The sequence below is a fragment of the Tenrec ecaudatus genome, chromosome 5 (assembly GCF_050624435.1).
Source record: "Tenrec ecaudatus isolate mTenEca1 chromosome 5, mTenEca1.hap1, whole genome shotgun sequence".
NCBI lineage: Eukaryota > Metazoa > Chordata > Mammalia > Afrosoricida > Tenrecidae > Tenrec > Tenrec ecaudatus.
The window spans coordinates 145,276,382-145,291,965 of NC_134534.1; the positions used below are offsets into that span (position 1 = coordinate 145,276,382).

The 15,584-nt window shown below is 52.0% G+C and overlaps 1 protein-coding gene across 1 annotated transcript in view; it reads left to right on the top strand.

The window, feature by feature from the left end:
* Window positions 1-1,985: 1,985 nt before the first annotated feature.
* Window positions 1,986-15,584, top strand: part of FAM107A (family with sequence similarity 107 member A) — a 29,321-nt gene continuing 15,722 nt past the window's right edge. Inside the window, exon 1 of the mRNA XM_075550747.1 lies at window positions 1,986-2,064. Coding sequence (XP_075406862.1) covers window positions 1,986-2,064 — 79 coding nt within the window. The remainder of the gene's footprint in view (window positions 2,065-15,584) is intronic.

Genomic DNA, 15,584 nt, shown 5'->3' on the forward strand with positions numbered 1-15,584 from the left:
TTTCTCTGGAGAAGACTCTGGCCCTGAGTCATTCCTTCCGAGCCCGAGAGAATAGCTCGTCCTCATCCCACTGCCAAGGGACTGCCTGCTGCCACTGACCTCCTCCTCCTCCTCTCTGTCCACAGAAAGAGTGCTCCCCTCCGGCCAGATTCCACAGAGAAAATGAGAAGCAGAGGCTGACCGGCTCCGGTAAGTCAGACCCCAGGGGCGCAGCCAGGGGCGGTCCCTGGAGCATGCGCCACCAACACCGCACAGCCCGAGCCACGATGTTCCTGACGCCCACCTACCTTGGCAGCTGGCTGGGTTTCCCCGGGCAGCAAAAGTCTTGACACCACCTGGTTCAAATTCCAGCCCAACTGCTTCTGTGGTCGTGGGCCAAGTCACTGGAGCCTTCCTTTCCTTGTCTTCGAAAAACAGGGTATACCCAGAGTTCGCTCAAATAGCTGCCGGGGGTTAAACGAGATGAAGTGCCAGCGAGGCCTGAGGCCTTGAAAGAGAGTGGAGATCAGTCTGGCCAACCAGTGAGGTCCCTGAAGATGGAAGCAATGATGGGTCCTCGGGACCTGGGATGACGTCTGAGAAGCAGGAAAAGAGAGAGGCCTCTGAGTTGGCGCAGAAGCTGGTCCTGCCCAGTGGTCCAGGGGCAGTCAGAGAGGGCCTGTCCCACAAACAAGAGGTGCTGAGGCTGGAGAGCAGGCTGAGGCTAAGAGGGTCGTCAGTCACCATAAACAGTTTCAAAGCAAAGGGCTTGTTTCTGCGGAGACCAGGGCCCCAGAGAATCGGAACAGCAGTCTCTGGTTCACTGGCCCACTGCCTTGAGCAGACGCCACCAAGACTGTGGGCAGCTCTCTAGGGGCCTGCTGCTTTTAGGGGCACAAACTTTGTGGGAGGGAAATGAGGGTGGGCTTTGGCTCCTCCAACGAGCTGGGTAAGTATGGACAAGTCCCCTCGCCTCCTGGAGTCTCAAGTATGTGAACTATAGCTTCTGAGCTGGTGCTAGAGCTGACCCTGCTCAGGGCTGTTGGAGAGCGTGCAGGAGCTAACCCGAAGGGCAGCGGAGCGGAGTGGCTCTAATCTGCCTGGCACCAGGCCACAGGAGTGTGTGCCCTCAGAGAAAGAAGTTGCCCTTAGCCCCTCCTAGCCTGGGGGCAATGCTAACAGTCCCTGCTTCTTAGAATTCTTAGGACAGGGAGTGTGCCGCAAACATTCGCTGCTGTTTGAGAAGGAAGCCAGCATAGCATCAGGCCCAAAGAGACTTTGTCCTTTCTGCCTTTAGACTCTTTGGGTGGGTTCCCTGCTAACTGGCTGCTCAAGGGACCCCACAAAACCAGAAAACCAATCGTGTGGAGCCCAACAGGTCACCACCGCCTCTTTCCCTCAGGAAAGCAGGTTGCCTCTCAGTGCCACCCACCCCAGGACGTTCTGGGACCGTTTTTTAAGTACCATTTTCTGGTGTTCTCTGCCAGCCCGTCCTATATTTGCGGAACCCATCCGCGTCACATTGCTGTGAGTTCTCTCCTTCTCCCCATCTTACACACGGGAGTCTGCGAGGTTAGCTAAACCCGTCGGTGGGGTCGCACAGTAGCGTGCAGTGGCGCTGGGCTCTGCCTCCTGGTCTGGCACAGAACCCCACGCCTGCTTGTAGCGTTCAAGGAGACCCGGGACCAGGGGAACGGAGAATGCGTGGGAAACCATCGAGACCCCAGGGTCCTAGTCTTGCCCTGGGGCCCCGCCCCGGGCTTTGGGTTGTCTTGAGAGCCACAAGAGCCAAGTCTGCAGCCTGGGCGGGAATACCTGCCGCTTCCCCTGGCCCTCTTCTTCCTGCTGCGGCGCCTCGGTGCCCTCCCCTCCGGCCGCCGCGGTAACCCGATCCCCGGCGGGATTTGGGCCGCGGGGCGCGTCACGGCCGCGGAGGCGCTGGGGCTCAGGCTACGCTCGGCCGTGTGCTCCGCTCCCGCAGTGCCTGCTCCGCAGACGCGCGGTCCATGGCGCAGAGACTGAGCGAGCGGGCTCGGGGGCCCGCCGAGGCCACCGGGCTCTACAGGGCGGTGCTGCTCCGGTCAGGTAAGTGCGGCGACCGGGCCCCCGCCTCCCCGACTTCAGGGAGAGCGCCAGGAGCGCGCAGAGGGCGCACACCTTGGCTAGTGGGCTGCTGGAGCCTTGGTCCCTTCTCTGCGCTTCTTCGTTCCTCCTATCCCTCTTTCCTCCCTTCGGTCCTTCCCTCTTTCCTCTCTTCCCGCCCTGACATCTTTCTTTCATAGGTCCCTAGCTCTTGGAGGAGGTTGCGGGTGGGCTAGTGGTTACGCGTTGGGCTGCACATCGAAACCACTCCGCTGGAGAAAGACAAGTCTCCGCTCTTTTAAAAGTGTTAGTCACCGAAACCCACAGAGCGGTTAGACTCTATGAAAAGGAAAGAAAGAAACCCTAGTGGCGCTGCCGGGTAAGCCTTTGGCTGCTAACCTAAAAGTCAGGGGTTCACACCCACCAGCGATCCTCAGGGAGAAAGAGGAGGCTGTCTGCACTGGTAAAGATCTACTGTCTCTCAAGAATCCTGTATGCGGTCGTTATGACTCAGAATCGACTGACGGGGGCGTGGATCTGGTAGGGGCGGAGAGGGGAGAGAGAGAGAGAGAGAGAGATAAAAAGTTATGCAAGTCTCTCCCCCGGGCAGGTCTCCTAAGCAGAGGCTTACAATGGCACCACGGCACTGCTGGCTGTGGGTTTGGGGCAGGAGATTGAAAACTGGCACGCCACGAGTAGCAAGCAGTGGGAAAGGAGAAAGCCTGTGGCAGAAATCTTATGACGGACTTTCTGAAGTCCACGGAGCACTAACCTGGGGCGAGGAGATATATCAAATTCTTGTATGGGGGGAGGGGGGCAAGTTACCGGAAGATGGGCCGCCGTTTTCTGTATGTGTAGGGTAAAAAGAAAACACACTGGCTATTTTTGAGGGTAGGACTGGATAATCTCTCATTTGCAGAGAACAAATACTATTCTCCACAGCAGGGCACAGGAAGAGATTTTCATTTAGGGAACTAAAACAGAAGCCATGTGCAGTCCGTTTAGAAAATGAATTGGAAATGATTAGGAAGAATGCCCCCCGCCCCCCGTGAAGGTTTCGGGTAGGTGACAATCGAGTTGGTGCCTGAGTCCCTGCTAGTTGGTGACGTTGAGGGGGGTAATTAGAAAGTGTTCACAGCCTTGGATCCTGGACCAGCTGCCCTTCTGCTGGGAGCAGGAGCCCACCCACCAGGTCACCTGGGCCCGTGGTGGGACCCAGAGCGCAGGACCAGCCAAACGCCTGTCTGCGCCTGTCTGCCGTCGCTGTCAGCTGTGCAGTCCCCTGCACGCCCGCCGCTGTGGGCGCCCAGACTCGTGGCGCAACATTCTTAGGGGAGCCCTGCCCAGTGGAGCTCTGATGCCCTCTGAGTTACTGGTGGGGAACTTCTGGAATGGGGTTCTCTAAGTGTGAAAATGAGAACTGGCCAAGACTTGGGGAGTGGAGGAGCCTCCCTGGGGGAGAGTCTTAAGTCTGGCAGAGATGACGCAGGCGGAAAAGGGCACGTGGAGTTGCATAATCAGCTGGATCTTGTTCCACAATCCAACTCCAGAAATGCCCGCCCCCCACCCCCCCGAAAGCCCTCTGTAGGAGGGTTGTGGGTCGCTGTGCAGGGCTTGTTTGTCACACAGCTGTGGAGGGACCCGAAGGAAGCCCCTGGTGTGGAGGTCGCAGATTTGAGCTTCACTCAGATGGGGGCCTTGTGAGCTTCCAAGTATACTGCCAACAAGGACACATGCATACATATAAATGCTGTGGGGGGCGGGGCACAGAATGTAGAGACTGCGGCTCAGCCCACCTGGGGTGGAAATGCAGAGCTGTGCACCAGCAGAGGGTAGCACCAGAGAGAACCTCTTCAAAGTCCTGCTTCCAGCCTGTTCAGAACGCCACACCCCAGTCTCCCACCAGATCCTCTGGCAGCTGCTTCCTTCGCAGTACAAGCCAGGGAGGGAGAGGGCCTCAGACAGGGTGCTCCACTGGCCCAGCACATGCTCTGGGGCAGCCCTCACAGCCCTACCAGGTCACTTCTAGTGGCCATCCCCATTTACCAGAGGAGAGAACAGGCCCAGAGAGCTCTGGAAGGAGCCCTGGTAGCAAGTGTTGGGCTATGAGTCAGTGGTTCGAATCCAACAGCTGCCCTGAGGATGAACTCTAAGGCTGTCTGAAGGACTTACAGCTTCAGAGACCCCTCTAGGTCTCTCTGAGTCAGCAGCAGGTGTTGGTTTAGTTATGCCCTACGAGTCCCTGGCTGGAGCAGATGGTGAGGCCGGGGACTACGAACTGAATGGTTGTTCAAGGCCTCTTGGGTGTCTCAGAAGAAGGGCCTGACACTACTTCTTCCGAATGACCACCACTATTGACGTATTATGGAGTACCCTTCCACTCTGCCATGCACGGGGTCACCAGGAGTCAGGATCAATAGCAATTGTTGTTTTGTTTTTTAATATGACTTAGGCCTTCTGTGAGGCATGGGAATGTAGTGATCACAGACATGTCCCTCCTCTTACTTGTCAGTTAACAGTTCAAAACCACCGGCTGCTCCTCAGGGAAAAGATGAGACTTTCTACTCCCATAAAGAGTTGCCGTCTCAGAAACCCACAGGGGCAGTTCTAAGTTGTCCTATGAGGTTACTATGAGTCCGAATCAACTCAATGGCAGGGAGGTTTTTTGTTTGTTTGTTTGTTTGTTTGTTTTAAGCACAGGAAAACTGAGGCTGAAAGGTAACGTGCCTTTAGTAAGCTCAAGCAGCTCACCAGGGGTGGAGCTGAGCTTCAAACCCAGCACGCCATTCCTGGGAGTCAAGGAAGGGCAAGAGGGGAGATGTGGGGCTTGGGAGGCCATTTGGTGAATGGGTGAGCAGCTCCTCCCTCTGCTGCCCCCAGGAGGGCATTCTAGAGCCTAGCCCAGCGTGTTGGTCATCTCTTTATTCACAAAAGCCTCCAGTTATGCACCACGTACTAAAAGGTGTTTAGAAAAATGTCACCCTAAATTATGTAAAATAGATTCTTCATGTTAAAGTAATACTTAAAACCAAACTCAAGTCCATCGAGCCAATGCCAACTCATAGCAACCCTCTAGGAGAGAGTAGAACTGTCCTTTTGGGTTTCTAAGACTATAAATCTGTACAGGAGTAGAAAGCCTCATCTTTCTCCCAAGGAGTGGCTGGTGGATGACCTTGTGGATAGCAACTCAACTTGTAATCCTCTAGCTTTTTAGAAACATATAGCAGGGGCAGCCTTGCACTAACCACAAGCAGCCGCTGGTACCATTTCAGAATTTCTCCTTCCAGGTTCTGCTATGCCCAGAGTGTGTGTAAAGTTGACTATTCGCTTTATGTTGTAGAGATTGTCCTGAATCTAGTCTTTCACCCTACATCTTTTCACTTGGATGAAATCTCTTCCATGCTCATAAATGGACTGGCAAGACAACAGCCACCACCCGGTGGCACGTACTCGGCCAAGGGTTTTTCATACTGTTTCCCAGTTATTCTCAAAAGAAAGCCTGTGGTAGGTGTGCCCACTGCAGCATTGGAGAGAAATGAGATTGATTAAATGAGGAGTTTCAAACCACCTAGCCATCCAGCGGTGGAGCCAGGACTGGCATCAGAGGCATGCCCCTAACCACTGGCCTGGAAGGTAACATTGTGTGTGACTGCTCAGCCGTGCCTGACTGCGCGGGGCTGTAGTAAAGACCCAGGGGATGCGCTGCACAGCCAGGTTCCTGCCTGAAAGGCTCCCTTCGTTTTCTCTGGGCATCAGCCAAGGAAGGAAGGGCCAGAGCCTCTGTCCAGGGGCAGAGGAACCAGGAAGCACAGCACGCACCAGCTCACAGCAGGCAAGGTACACATGGGCTTCGTTTGCAAAGTTTACCTGCAAATCTGTAGTGAGCAATATCCCGTGGGTTTTGTCCCATGTGCCAGTGTCCACTACAGATTAGTCAGTCCGTGAAGCAAAGCCTCTTGGGTATGCTGGGTGATTTTTAGGGTTTCCAGATGAAACACAGGGCATCCAGTGAAGTATGAATTTCAGATAATAGATCAAATTTTGCTTGTTTTTTTAGTATAAGTATACCCTAAATCCCCAGGAGCCCTGGTGGCATAGTGGCTATGCACTGGGCTGTTAACTGCAAGGTCAGCAGTTCAAAACCACCAGCCACTCCAAGGGAGAAAGACAGGGCTTTCTCCTCCAATAAAGAGTTTGGGAAACCCTTGGGAAGCTGTTCTCCCCTGTCCTGTAGGGTCACTCTAAGTTGGGATTGGCTTTGTTTTGTTTCTTAAACTCTAAGTAGTGCATGGAACGTAGAACTCCTGAAACATTTCCTATTGTTAATCTGAAATTCACATTTTACTGGGCATGCTCCATTTTTATTGGCTCTATCAGTCAATGGCTCTGCCAGGAATCATGGATGTTTACTTGGCTTGACAAACTGAAGCCTACCAGGTTCCCCTGTACATTCCCCTTCCCATCCCTAGATCTATTGGCCAGCTCATGTTTAGCTGTTATACTTTCATGACCATATTGTTTTCTGCTTGGAAATTTTTTTGTTGACACCCTGTGCTTTTAGTAATGGAAACCCCAAAACCAAGCCCACTGCCGTCAAGAAGATTCTGATTCATAAGGCATGCTGCAATCATGGGGTTCGAGGGGTGGAAGGGATGGCAGGCAGGGAAGGAGCAGTATTTTTTTTTTTAGTGTAGTATGGCTTGTGATACGATCAAGTGGGCTCAAGTGGTAGGATTGCGCAGGGAGACTCATTCTTCAGATTCACAGTTACACACGTTCCCAAGAAAACTATGAGCTATGAAGAAGTTGGTGGGTGATATGTGTTCCATGGGTCATGGAGGGGTTGGAATATTCTGGAAATGCAGGGGCAAGGTCACAAGTGATCTAAAATCTATGTCCAAGAGGACATAGAATGCCTGGTGGGGTTTGATCAAGTGCAATGTAGCTGAGAGGAACTACAGAGAGCTGGATGAAGGTCAAACATGATAGTGGAACAGGGAGAAAGTAAAAGGGAGTAGAGGAAAGAACTAGGAAGCAAAAGACATTTAGACAGGTATAAATATAGGCATGCACATATGTAAATATATTAATATATAACAATAGGGATATAGGTCTATGTACATATATTTATAGGTTAAATATTAAGGTAGCAGATGGACTTCGGGCCTCTACTCAAGTTCTCCCTCACCGAAAGAACACTTTGTTCTAATACCCAGGCATTGGTGATACTCACTTTCCCGACACGATCGCTGAAGACAATGTGGGCATAAGCTAATGTGGTGAAGAAAGCTGATGGTGCCCGGCTATTATAAGATATAGTGTCTGGGGTCTTAAAGGCTTGACGTTAAACCAGCGGCCATCTAGCAGGGAAGCAACAAGCCCACATGGAGGAAGCACACCGGCCAGGGCGATCATGAGTTGTCATTGAGACCAGTGTGATCATGAGGTGTTCTCAGGACCGGGTAACAGGCATCAGAAGACCCAAAACAAACAACCATTTTTATGTGAATGAGGGGAGTCGGAATGGAAACCCAAAACCCATCTGTAGACAACCAGACATCCCCACACAGCAGGGTCACAGGGAAAGGGACAAGACAGCCAGGGTGCAGAATAGCACTGACAAAACACACAACACTCCTCTAGTTTTTTTAATGCTTCCTCACTCCCACTATGATGACTCCGGCCCTGCATTTCAGTTCTGGCTGAACCAGAGCATGTACACTGGTACCGACAAGAGGTCTCGACACACGGAATCCAGGATGGATAAACCCCTCAGGACCAATAATGAGAGTAGTAATACCAGGAGGGGAAATGGAAGGTGAGGGGAGAAAGGGGGAACCGATCACAATGATTGATGTACATCTCCCTCTCCCCCACCCCCAGGGGAACAAACAACAGAAATGTGGGTGAAGAGAGACAGTGGACGGTGTAAAATAAGGAAATAAAAGTAATTTATAAATTATCAAGGGGTTCACAAGAGTGGGAGGATTGGGGGAGGGAGGGAAGAAAGAGGAGCTGATACCAAGGGCTCAAGTAGAAAGAAAATGTTTGGGAAATGATGATGGCAATGTATGTACAGATGTGCTAGACACATGGATGTATGGATTGTTGTAAGAGCTGTAACAGCCCCCCCCCCCAGTAAAAGGATTTATATATAAATACATATATATATTGGGGATGGGGTGCGATGCAAGCCCAACAGGTCCTTCTGCAGCTAGGAGGAAAATCAACCATTCCTCATTGCAGCTGGGTTGAGAGCCAGCTCTCTGAAATAAGACTCTCCCTTCTTCTTGCCCCTCACACTTCCCTGCTTTCACCCTTGAGATCCCTCCACTGAGTAACTGAAACTCGCTGTAAAGGCGACTCGCATTCCTTTCATAATCCCCTTCCAGATCCCATGACAAGTGTCTCTGCCAGGGCAGCTCCCCCACCCTGTTTTCTGGCAGCCCAGGGTGGCTTGTGGAGGGGGTGACCCCGGGGCTGTTTTGTGGGCGGCTTCTCAGAAACCTCACTGAGGCTTTGAAAGGGGACCTTGGAGGTTGGCCTGCCTCCAGAGCCAAGGAGGAAGTTTTGAGTTGCCATGGAAACTTCTTGTCTGCTGTTTGTGGGCCCAGATAAGATGCCCAAGGCCCCTGTGGCTGGAAGAAAAGGAGGCAGGAAGAAAGGACAAAGGTCCTGTGGTGTGGGGGTGTTGTTGTTGTTGGTTTTGTATGCAGCCCCCAAAGCAAAAGCCCCAGTTCATAGTCATTAGATGGCTTCTGATGGACAGCGACAGCGACTCAGACTCCGCAGGACCGAGGAGAACTGCCCACAGGACCCCATGGCTGGAGCTCCAGGGCAGCAGACTACCCAGCCCCCCAGGCTGGTGAATTCAAACTGCTGATCATAACCACTTCACCACCGGGCGGCGGGCGGGCGCACTAAAAGCACCGGAAAAGCTGAAGCCCTGCTCAGGCTAAGGGCACCTCTCCTGGACACCCTTACTTCCCGCTCGCTCTTGCACTCACCGCCACTGAGTCAGCGCTGACTCACAGCGATCCCCGTGGGCTTCTGAGATGGTAACTGGTGACAGGAGTCAAAAGCTCAATCTTTCTCCCTCCAAGCTGCTAGTGGTTTCGAACTGCCAACCATGCAGATCACAGTCCAACGCAGAACCACAGCACCCCCAGGGCTCACCCCGTCAATGGTGCTTCTCAAATTCCTGAAAGATAAATGAATCTTTTTTAAACTTCCAGATTCCCATGCTCTCCCTAAAAAGTTCTGATATGACAGTCCAAGACATGGCCCCTTAAGTGGGTTTTTATCTACATGCAATATGCATTAAATGCCTAATGGCATTTACTACGTATTCCACATACTGTCTAGGAATGATATTCAGGACACATTGATCTCAAGCTGACATCTGGGAATAATTTCATGTGTGTGGCTCTATATCCATTCTGTATGCATGTACTTTGAGAACAGATCACAGAACATATGATTGTACAGTTTGCTTTTCCCCTAAAGATGCAGTAGACAACGTTCAGCTCAATAGATGTGTTAACTGACTCAATTCCATTACAGGGTGTAGCATCATCTCTTACTGATGGGGCATGGCTGGATCACACACCCACTGACTGTGACAGGCATCAGGCGGGAGGCACACTGAGGGACATCTGTGTGTCAGTGTCTTCAAGTCACCACTCCTACTGACCACTCCATCTGGGGACAGGGCCTACTGAGGAGAGGACTGTACCAGGAAGTCCTGCCCTTGGCCTGGCAGTCCGTTACGTGAGCCCGTGCAGGGTGAGAAGAACTTGAGTGGAACAAGTTCAGAAAGTCCCAGCAGCCTGAGGGGAAGGGTGCCCAGCCTTGAGGGATTCCTGCCTGGCTCTCCTTGGCTGTCATCAGAGTCCTCCAATAACGCTCGGGAGGACTCTCAAAGTCTCTTCCCCTTTGGTTGTGGTTGTGGCTTTGAGTGATGGTAGTAGTGGCTGTGGGTGGAGGTGGTGGTGGTGGTGGAGGTGGTGGTGGTGGTGGTGGTGGCTGTGGTGGTGGCTGTGGCTGTGGCTGTGGGCGGCAGGGTGGTGGTAATGGTGGTTGGTATTGCATAGACCCAGACTCATGACACATGTGCAGAACACAGCTGTTCCGCGGGTCTCCTTGGGGGAGCAGATTGCCAGGCCTGTCTTCGGAGGTCCCTTTGTGGGGTGGGGGAGTACAAGGGGAGGAAATTGGCCTGACAGCCTTTTTTGGCTAATTGAACACTTGACCCTCTGCAATATCCAGGAACTCCTCTGAAGCAGGTTGGACTGTGGGAGTCTGTCTTCTCCACACAGTGAATAGAGGTCTTTGGAAGTTCCCCTGCCCATTTCCTTTTTGTATTCCAATGGCCAGAGGGCAATAGGATGTGGATCAGATAAGCCATTGGGGGTGGGGTGGGTGGGTAGTTGGGTCTATTCCAACTCAAGGTGACCCCAGTGTGTCAGGTGGGAGTTTGATGACTGTGATCCTCCTGAAGTAGATCACCAGGCACCTCAGTGTAAATTTGAATCTCCAGCTTTTTAGGACTCCTAGGGCCAGACAGTTGCCAGAATATGGGTCTGAGGAGCAGGGAAACATGGGCAGGACCGGGGGCCGCAGGGAGATGGTTGGCATGAGCTTAACTGGAGTCTTCTACCAGCAGAACTCGGTGAGGTAGGTGAAACCTTGGGAATGTGGGAAGCTGGGGCAAGCTACCATCCACAGCTTACCTCCACAGTCGTCTGCTTAGTCCAGCCTCCCAAGACCACTCATGACCTGCCCCCTGCTCACCAACTCAGCCCTTATACTATCCCTCACCGCCCCCCCCCCCTGTAATTACTCAGACACACTGCACTGGCATCTGGGGTTTGGCTGCTGGGAAGCACATTCCCATCCCGGGTCCTCCCTGCTTGCTGCTCCCTCTCCTTAGGACGCTGCCCATGTGCATGAGGTCTCCCAGCCCAAAACACCATCTCCTCAGTGTCCACCTTCCAAAGCACTACTCACTCCCTTCCACCGTGCTCACGCAGCCTAGCGGTCACCACACGTTGACCTGCCCTGGCCTGTCCCCGAGTTACCTGCCTGATTCTCCCTAGAATATAGGTTTCTTGAAGGCAGGGACAGTATCGATCTCATCCGTACTGTAGCCCAGGGCTGTCCGCAGTGGGTCATACTGCCCACGACCACTGGCCACTAGAACAATCCCACACATGCAACTCCACTGCCATCGAGTCCGCACCGGTCAAAGCGACCCCTTCGGACAGGGTAGAACTGCCCCTCGGAGTGTTCCTGTTTCTCCAAGACTGTGTCTCTGGGTGGGAGTAGAAAGCTGCTCTCTCTCCCTCGGAGGGAGCGGTGAGTGGTTTCAAACTGCTGGTCTTGCACTGAGAAGCCCACTGCATAACCACTATGACACCTGGCCACTTTGGATGATGCTGGGTTGTTGTACCAGAGTTTCTCACTGCTGGGTGGACGGGTGCTGAGAAATTATTCGAACTGAAAAGGGAACTTGCGCTGTAGCCTCGGTACTTAGAACAATGCAAGAAAACAGTACGTATTCAGTAAATATTGAATGAATAACTAGATAAGATAGGCCCAAGTTACAACAATTGCTTCGAATGCTCCGTCTGAATTTTTCACATCAAGAGGCTACTACACCCGTCAGGGAGAACATCCCCAAAATAGTGAAAGAGATGCACGTTTATTTCCACAACAGGGTTGTCTGCTACAGAATTAGAACAGACTTCAAAGATTCACCTATTAAAATACGCACAATAAAATATCCTCACTTATGAGTGTAAGATATTTTTACAAGATGGCAAAGGGTGTTAGTCTTGTTGATTGTCATGATCTTTTACATATTTTGGAACCTCATGTAATGTGACTAAATAACTTTCAAAAGTATGATAAATGAAGTCTGTATTTTCCCCCAAGTTTTTTTTTTTTCTATAGCCTGCAATTCTTAAGGCAGCACCCTTCTTGGAAGGAAAGGCAATCTTTTTGCTTATGAAGAAAACTGCAGCAGGGAAGGGTTCGCTGTGGAGCCTGGCTTCTTCCATTCACGCCTGATTTCCAGTCTCGATTTTTTTTTTAAATCGTTTTGTTGGCATATAAGTCTCATATCACACAGTTCAAGGGTAGGATCATACTGAGCAGAGTTGTACGATCACCACAATCATCCATTGTAAACCCCTTTCTTCTTTCTTAGTCACTGTTGTTCACTCCCCATTTCCCTCCAACCCATTTCCCCTGCCATGCCCCTAAGTAGTTCTTCTGTTGTTTTTTTCAATCATTTTATTGGGGTCTCATACAACTCTTATCACAATCCATCCATCCATCGTGTCAGGCACATTTGTACATTTGCTGCCATCATCATTCTCAAAACATCTGCTTTCTACTTGAGCCCTTGGTATCAGCTCCTCATATTTCCTCCCCTTCCACCCTCCCTCCCTCAGGAACCCCTGATAGTTTATAAATTATTAGTTTGCCCGTAGGTAATTCTTAATCCAGCAACTGTCTGTCTTAATCCAGGGACTGTTTGTCCTGGATTTCATAAACAAAGAAACAAACCACAGGGATGAAAACAAACCAAAACAGAAAAAACTCAAGAGAGAAGAAAGCAGAAATTAAAAACTGGAACTAATTTAAAAGGAGTCAAAGGGGAGATGAAATACTAAGGTGTTACTTTTTTCCTTTCTGGGGGCAGCCAGGTCCCGGCAGGCAGAGAGAATATATTCCTTCGCACATTTGTTGCCATCAGAATTCTCAAAACAGTTGCTATTTACTGGAGTCCTTGGAAAGGTGTTACATTTTAACCTAACCACATCCCCCATGCGGGAGAGAGACCTGGCTTTCTACTCCCATTGTTACAGTCTCAGAAACTCTCCCGGGTCATGCTCCCCTGTCCTGGAAGGTCACAGTTGTCGTGGACCGCTGCCACAATCGACTTTATAATGCTGTCCACGCGACAGCAAGGCTGGTCACATGCCGGCCTATGGTCAGAGGGGGTTCTCCAGAGGCTTCCGGATCCCCGTGGGGAGCACTTCTTGAAGAGCTTTTGCCTGATGTCTTCCAGACAGAGAACCTTTGTCCTCTGAGCCTCGTGTAGCTACGACTCCCACCTTTGGAAGATTAGTCACTTCTTTCTAGTCCCCAAGTGTCCCTTCGCTTCCAAACCACGCTCCTCCTGTGCTTTCTATGTCGTCTGTCCCTGCCCCTCCTCCGACTTCGACTCTCACTGGGTAGCCATGCAGCTGCTGCCTCCACTCCCAGAACTGCGCCCGCTGCTGCTGGTGGTGGCCCGACTGCCACTGGTGCTGCTGCTGGTGGTGGCCCGACTGCCACTGGTGCTGCTGCTGGTGGTGGCCCGACTGCCACTGGTGCTGCTGCTGGTGGTGGCCCGACTGCCACTGGTGCTGCTTCTGGTGGTGGCCCGACTGCCACTGGAACTACAAGTGCCAGTACTGCTTCGTCTTCTACTCCTGCTAGTTTTACTTCTGCTTCTGCTCCTAGTTTTGGTTTGGCCTTGGCCTTGGCCTTGGCCGTCGGCATGCCCAGTCAACATGGGTTTTTGGTTCTCACTGCGTTCGACAGAGTCGACAGGACGTGCCTTGGTGAAACTTCCCTCACTGCCGTGTAAACTGAGGCAGTGGCTGTAGGACAGCTCACCGCCCAGCCTCAGGCTGAGAGAGGTGGGGGTGGGAGTCTTGGCCGGGGCTGAGAAGGGGACTGAGAGGAGCTGGGCCTGAGGTAAGCCATTGGCTCCGGCCACATCTGACGTGTGTCCTGAGCCTTACTGCCTTCCAGCCAACCAAGACTGTTCTTCAGAACCTAAGGGGATGGGGGGGGGGGGGTCGTCTGGCAGATGCCAGCTTCCCTGCCAGGGTTGTAAGGAGAATTAAAAAAAAATAGCTAGAAAACACGTCCATGTTTTCAAGCACAAGCTGGGCCCCGAGATCAGGAGAACGCCCCCATTATCTGCAAGCACCCGGACAGCCTGAGGCATCTACATGCATCCTGTAAGCCATGGATTTCTAGACCGAAGGCCAGTCCTGGAGCCGCATCAATGGAAGATAAGTTCTGCCAAGACAAGATTTAGCTGCCCACCTCATGCAGAGTCTGGTGCTCTCTGGGAGGGTATGTTAATCCAGGTTGACTAGAGAAACAAATCTGAGGGCACGCATTTATGTGTAAGAAATGTCTTTATATCAAAGAGTAATTGTATATTAAGAAAACATCCCAGGTCATGTCCATAAGTCCAATATTAGCCCATATGTCTGATGCTAGTCCATACGTTCCTCTTCAGACTCACAGTGCCACTCGCAATGATGCTGAATGCAGGAAGATCACAGGCCGGCGGGTGAAAACTCTGGTGGGTCCAATGGCAGTGGAAGCATCTCAGGGCTCCCTCCGCAGGTCTCCTCTGCCTGGCTTGCTCAGGTCTCAGCTTAGCTCCACATGGCTGCTCCACAGGAAGACAAGGGAGGGAGACCCACCTCTTCTGATGGCAGAATCAAGAGAGAGGACGTTCCCAGAATCCTTACCAGAAGGTCACGCCGCAAGGAGACACCTCGTATGGCCTGATTGACAGGCCAGACTCCACCCTTCCCTCTTAATACCCTCAAGTGACCACGAGATTATGGAACTACCACAGGGCAAACCCAGCACATTTGTCACCTGTTTTCACCAGTATCATCTCCCAGACACCCTGCAATTCTCCGCACTCCATGGACACAGAAACCACTGATCATGGGCCCCCAGTACCTGAGAGAAGTCATCTGGGGAGTCAGTGGCAAGGCCATGGCCGACACACTGGCTGCCCGACCCCTCACAAGGTCACCTTCCACCCTGTCCTATGGACAGGACCCTAGGGGCACCCCTGTGAAGTTCAAGGGAAGGGAAGGATGCTGAGTAAAATGCAGTGGGATTTCCCGCCCATTAGTGGATGGCTGAGGACCAAGCTGGAGCTCCTGGGTGGTGTAGACACTCCCCTGCTGACTAAAGAATCGGTGGTTTGGACCCACCCAGAAGCACCTCAGAAGAAAGGCCTGGTGACCCACTTTCCAAAGACCAGCCACTGACATACACAGAGTACAGTTCTCTGACACACTTGGGTCTCATGAGTCAGAATCAACTCGACAGCAACTGTGTTTGTTTTTGTTTTGTTTTCTTAAGAAGCCATCTAGTTCTGAGAACTTCCCCACTGCCTATCCAGCTGCCGCCACCTTGTATCCCAAGAGCCTTCTCCTCCTGGCTAAGTCAGCACTACCCAGGAGCCTGGGCTTCCCCTTCCCTCCAGAAAGGTCAGGATCCCCTGGGACTGGTGTTGCGCGGGGAAATTCCCCTAGGGAAGCCAAAGCAGACCAGGGTCTCCACCTCCTCAACAGCCTAACAACATGGGGGGGTTGGTTACTTGTGTCTTTCGAGCGTGTGGCTTGGACACAGAGTTCTGCAGAGTGGAAGTGGCCACGCACCAAGTGAAATGCTGGTTACTATAGTAACAGTTCCTTTTTCTGGATGCC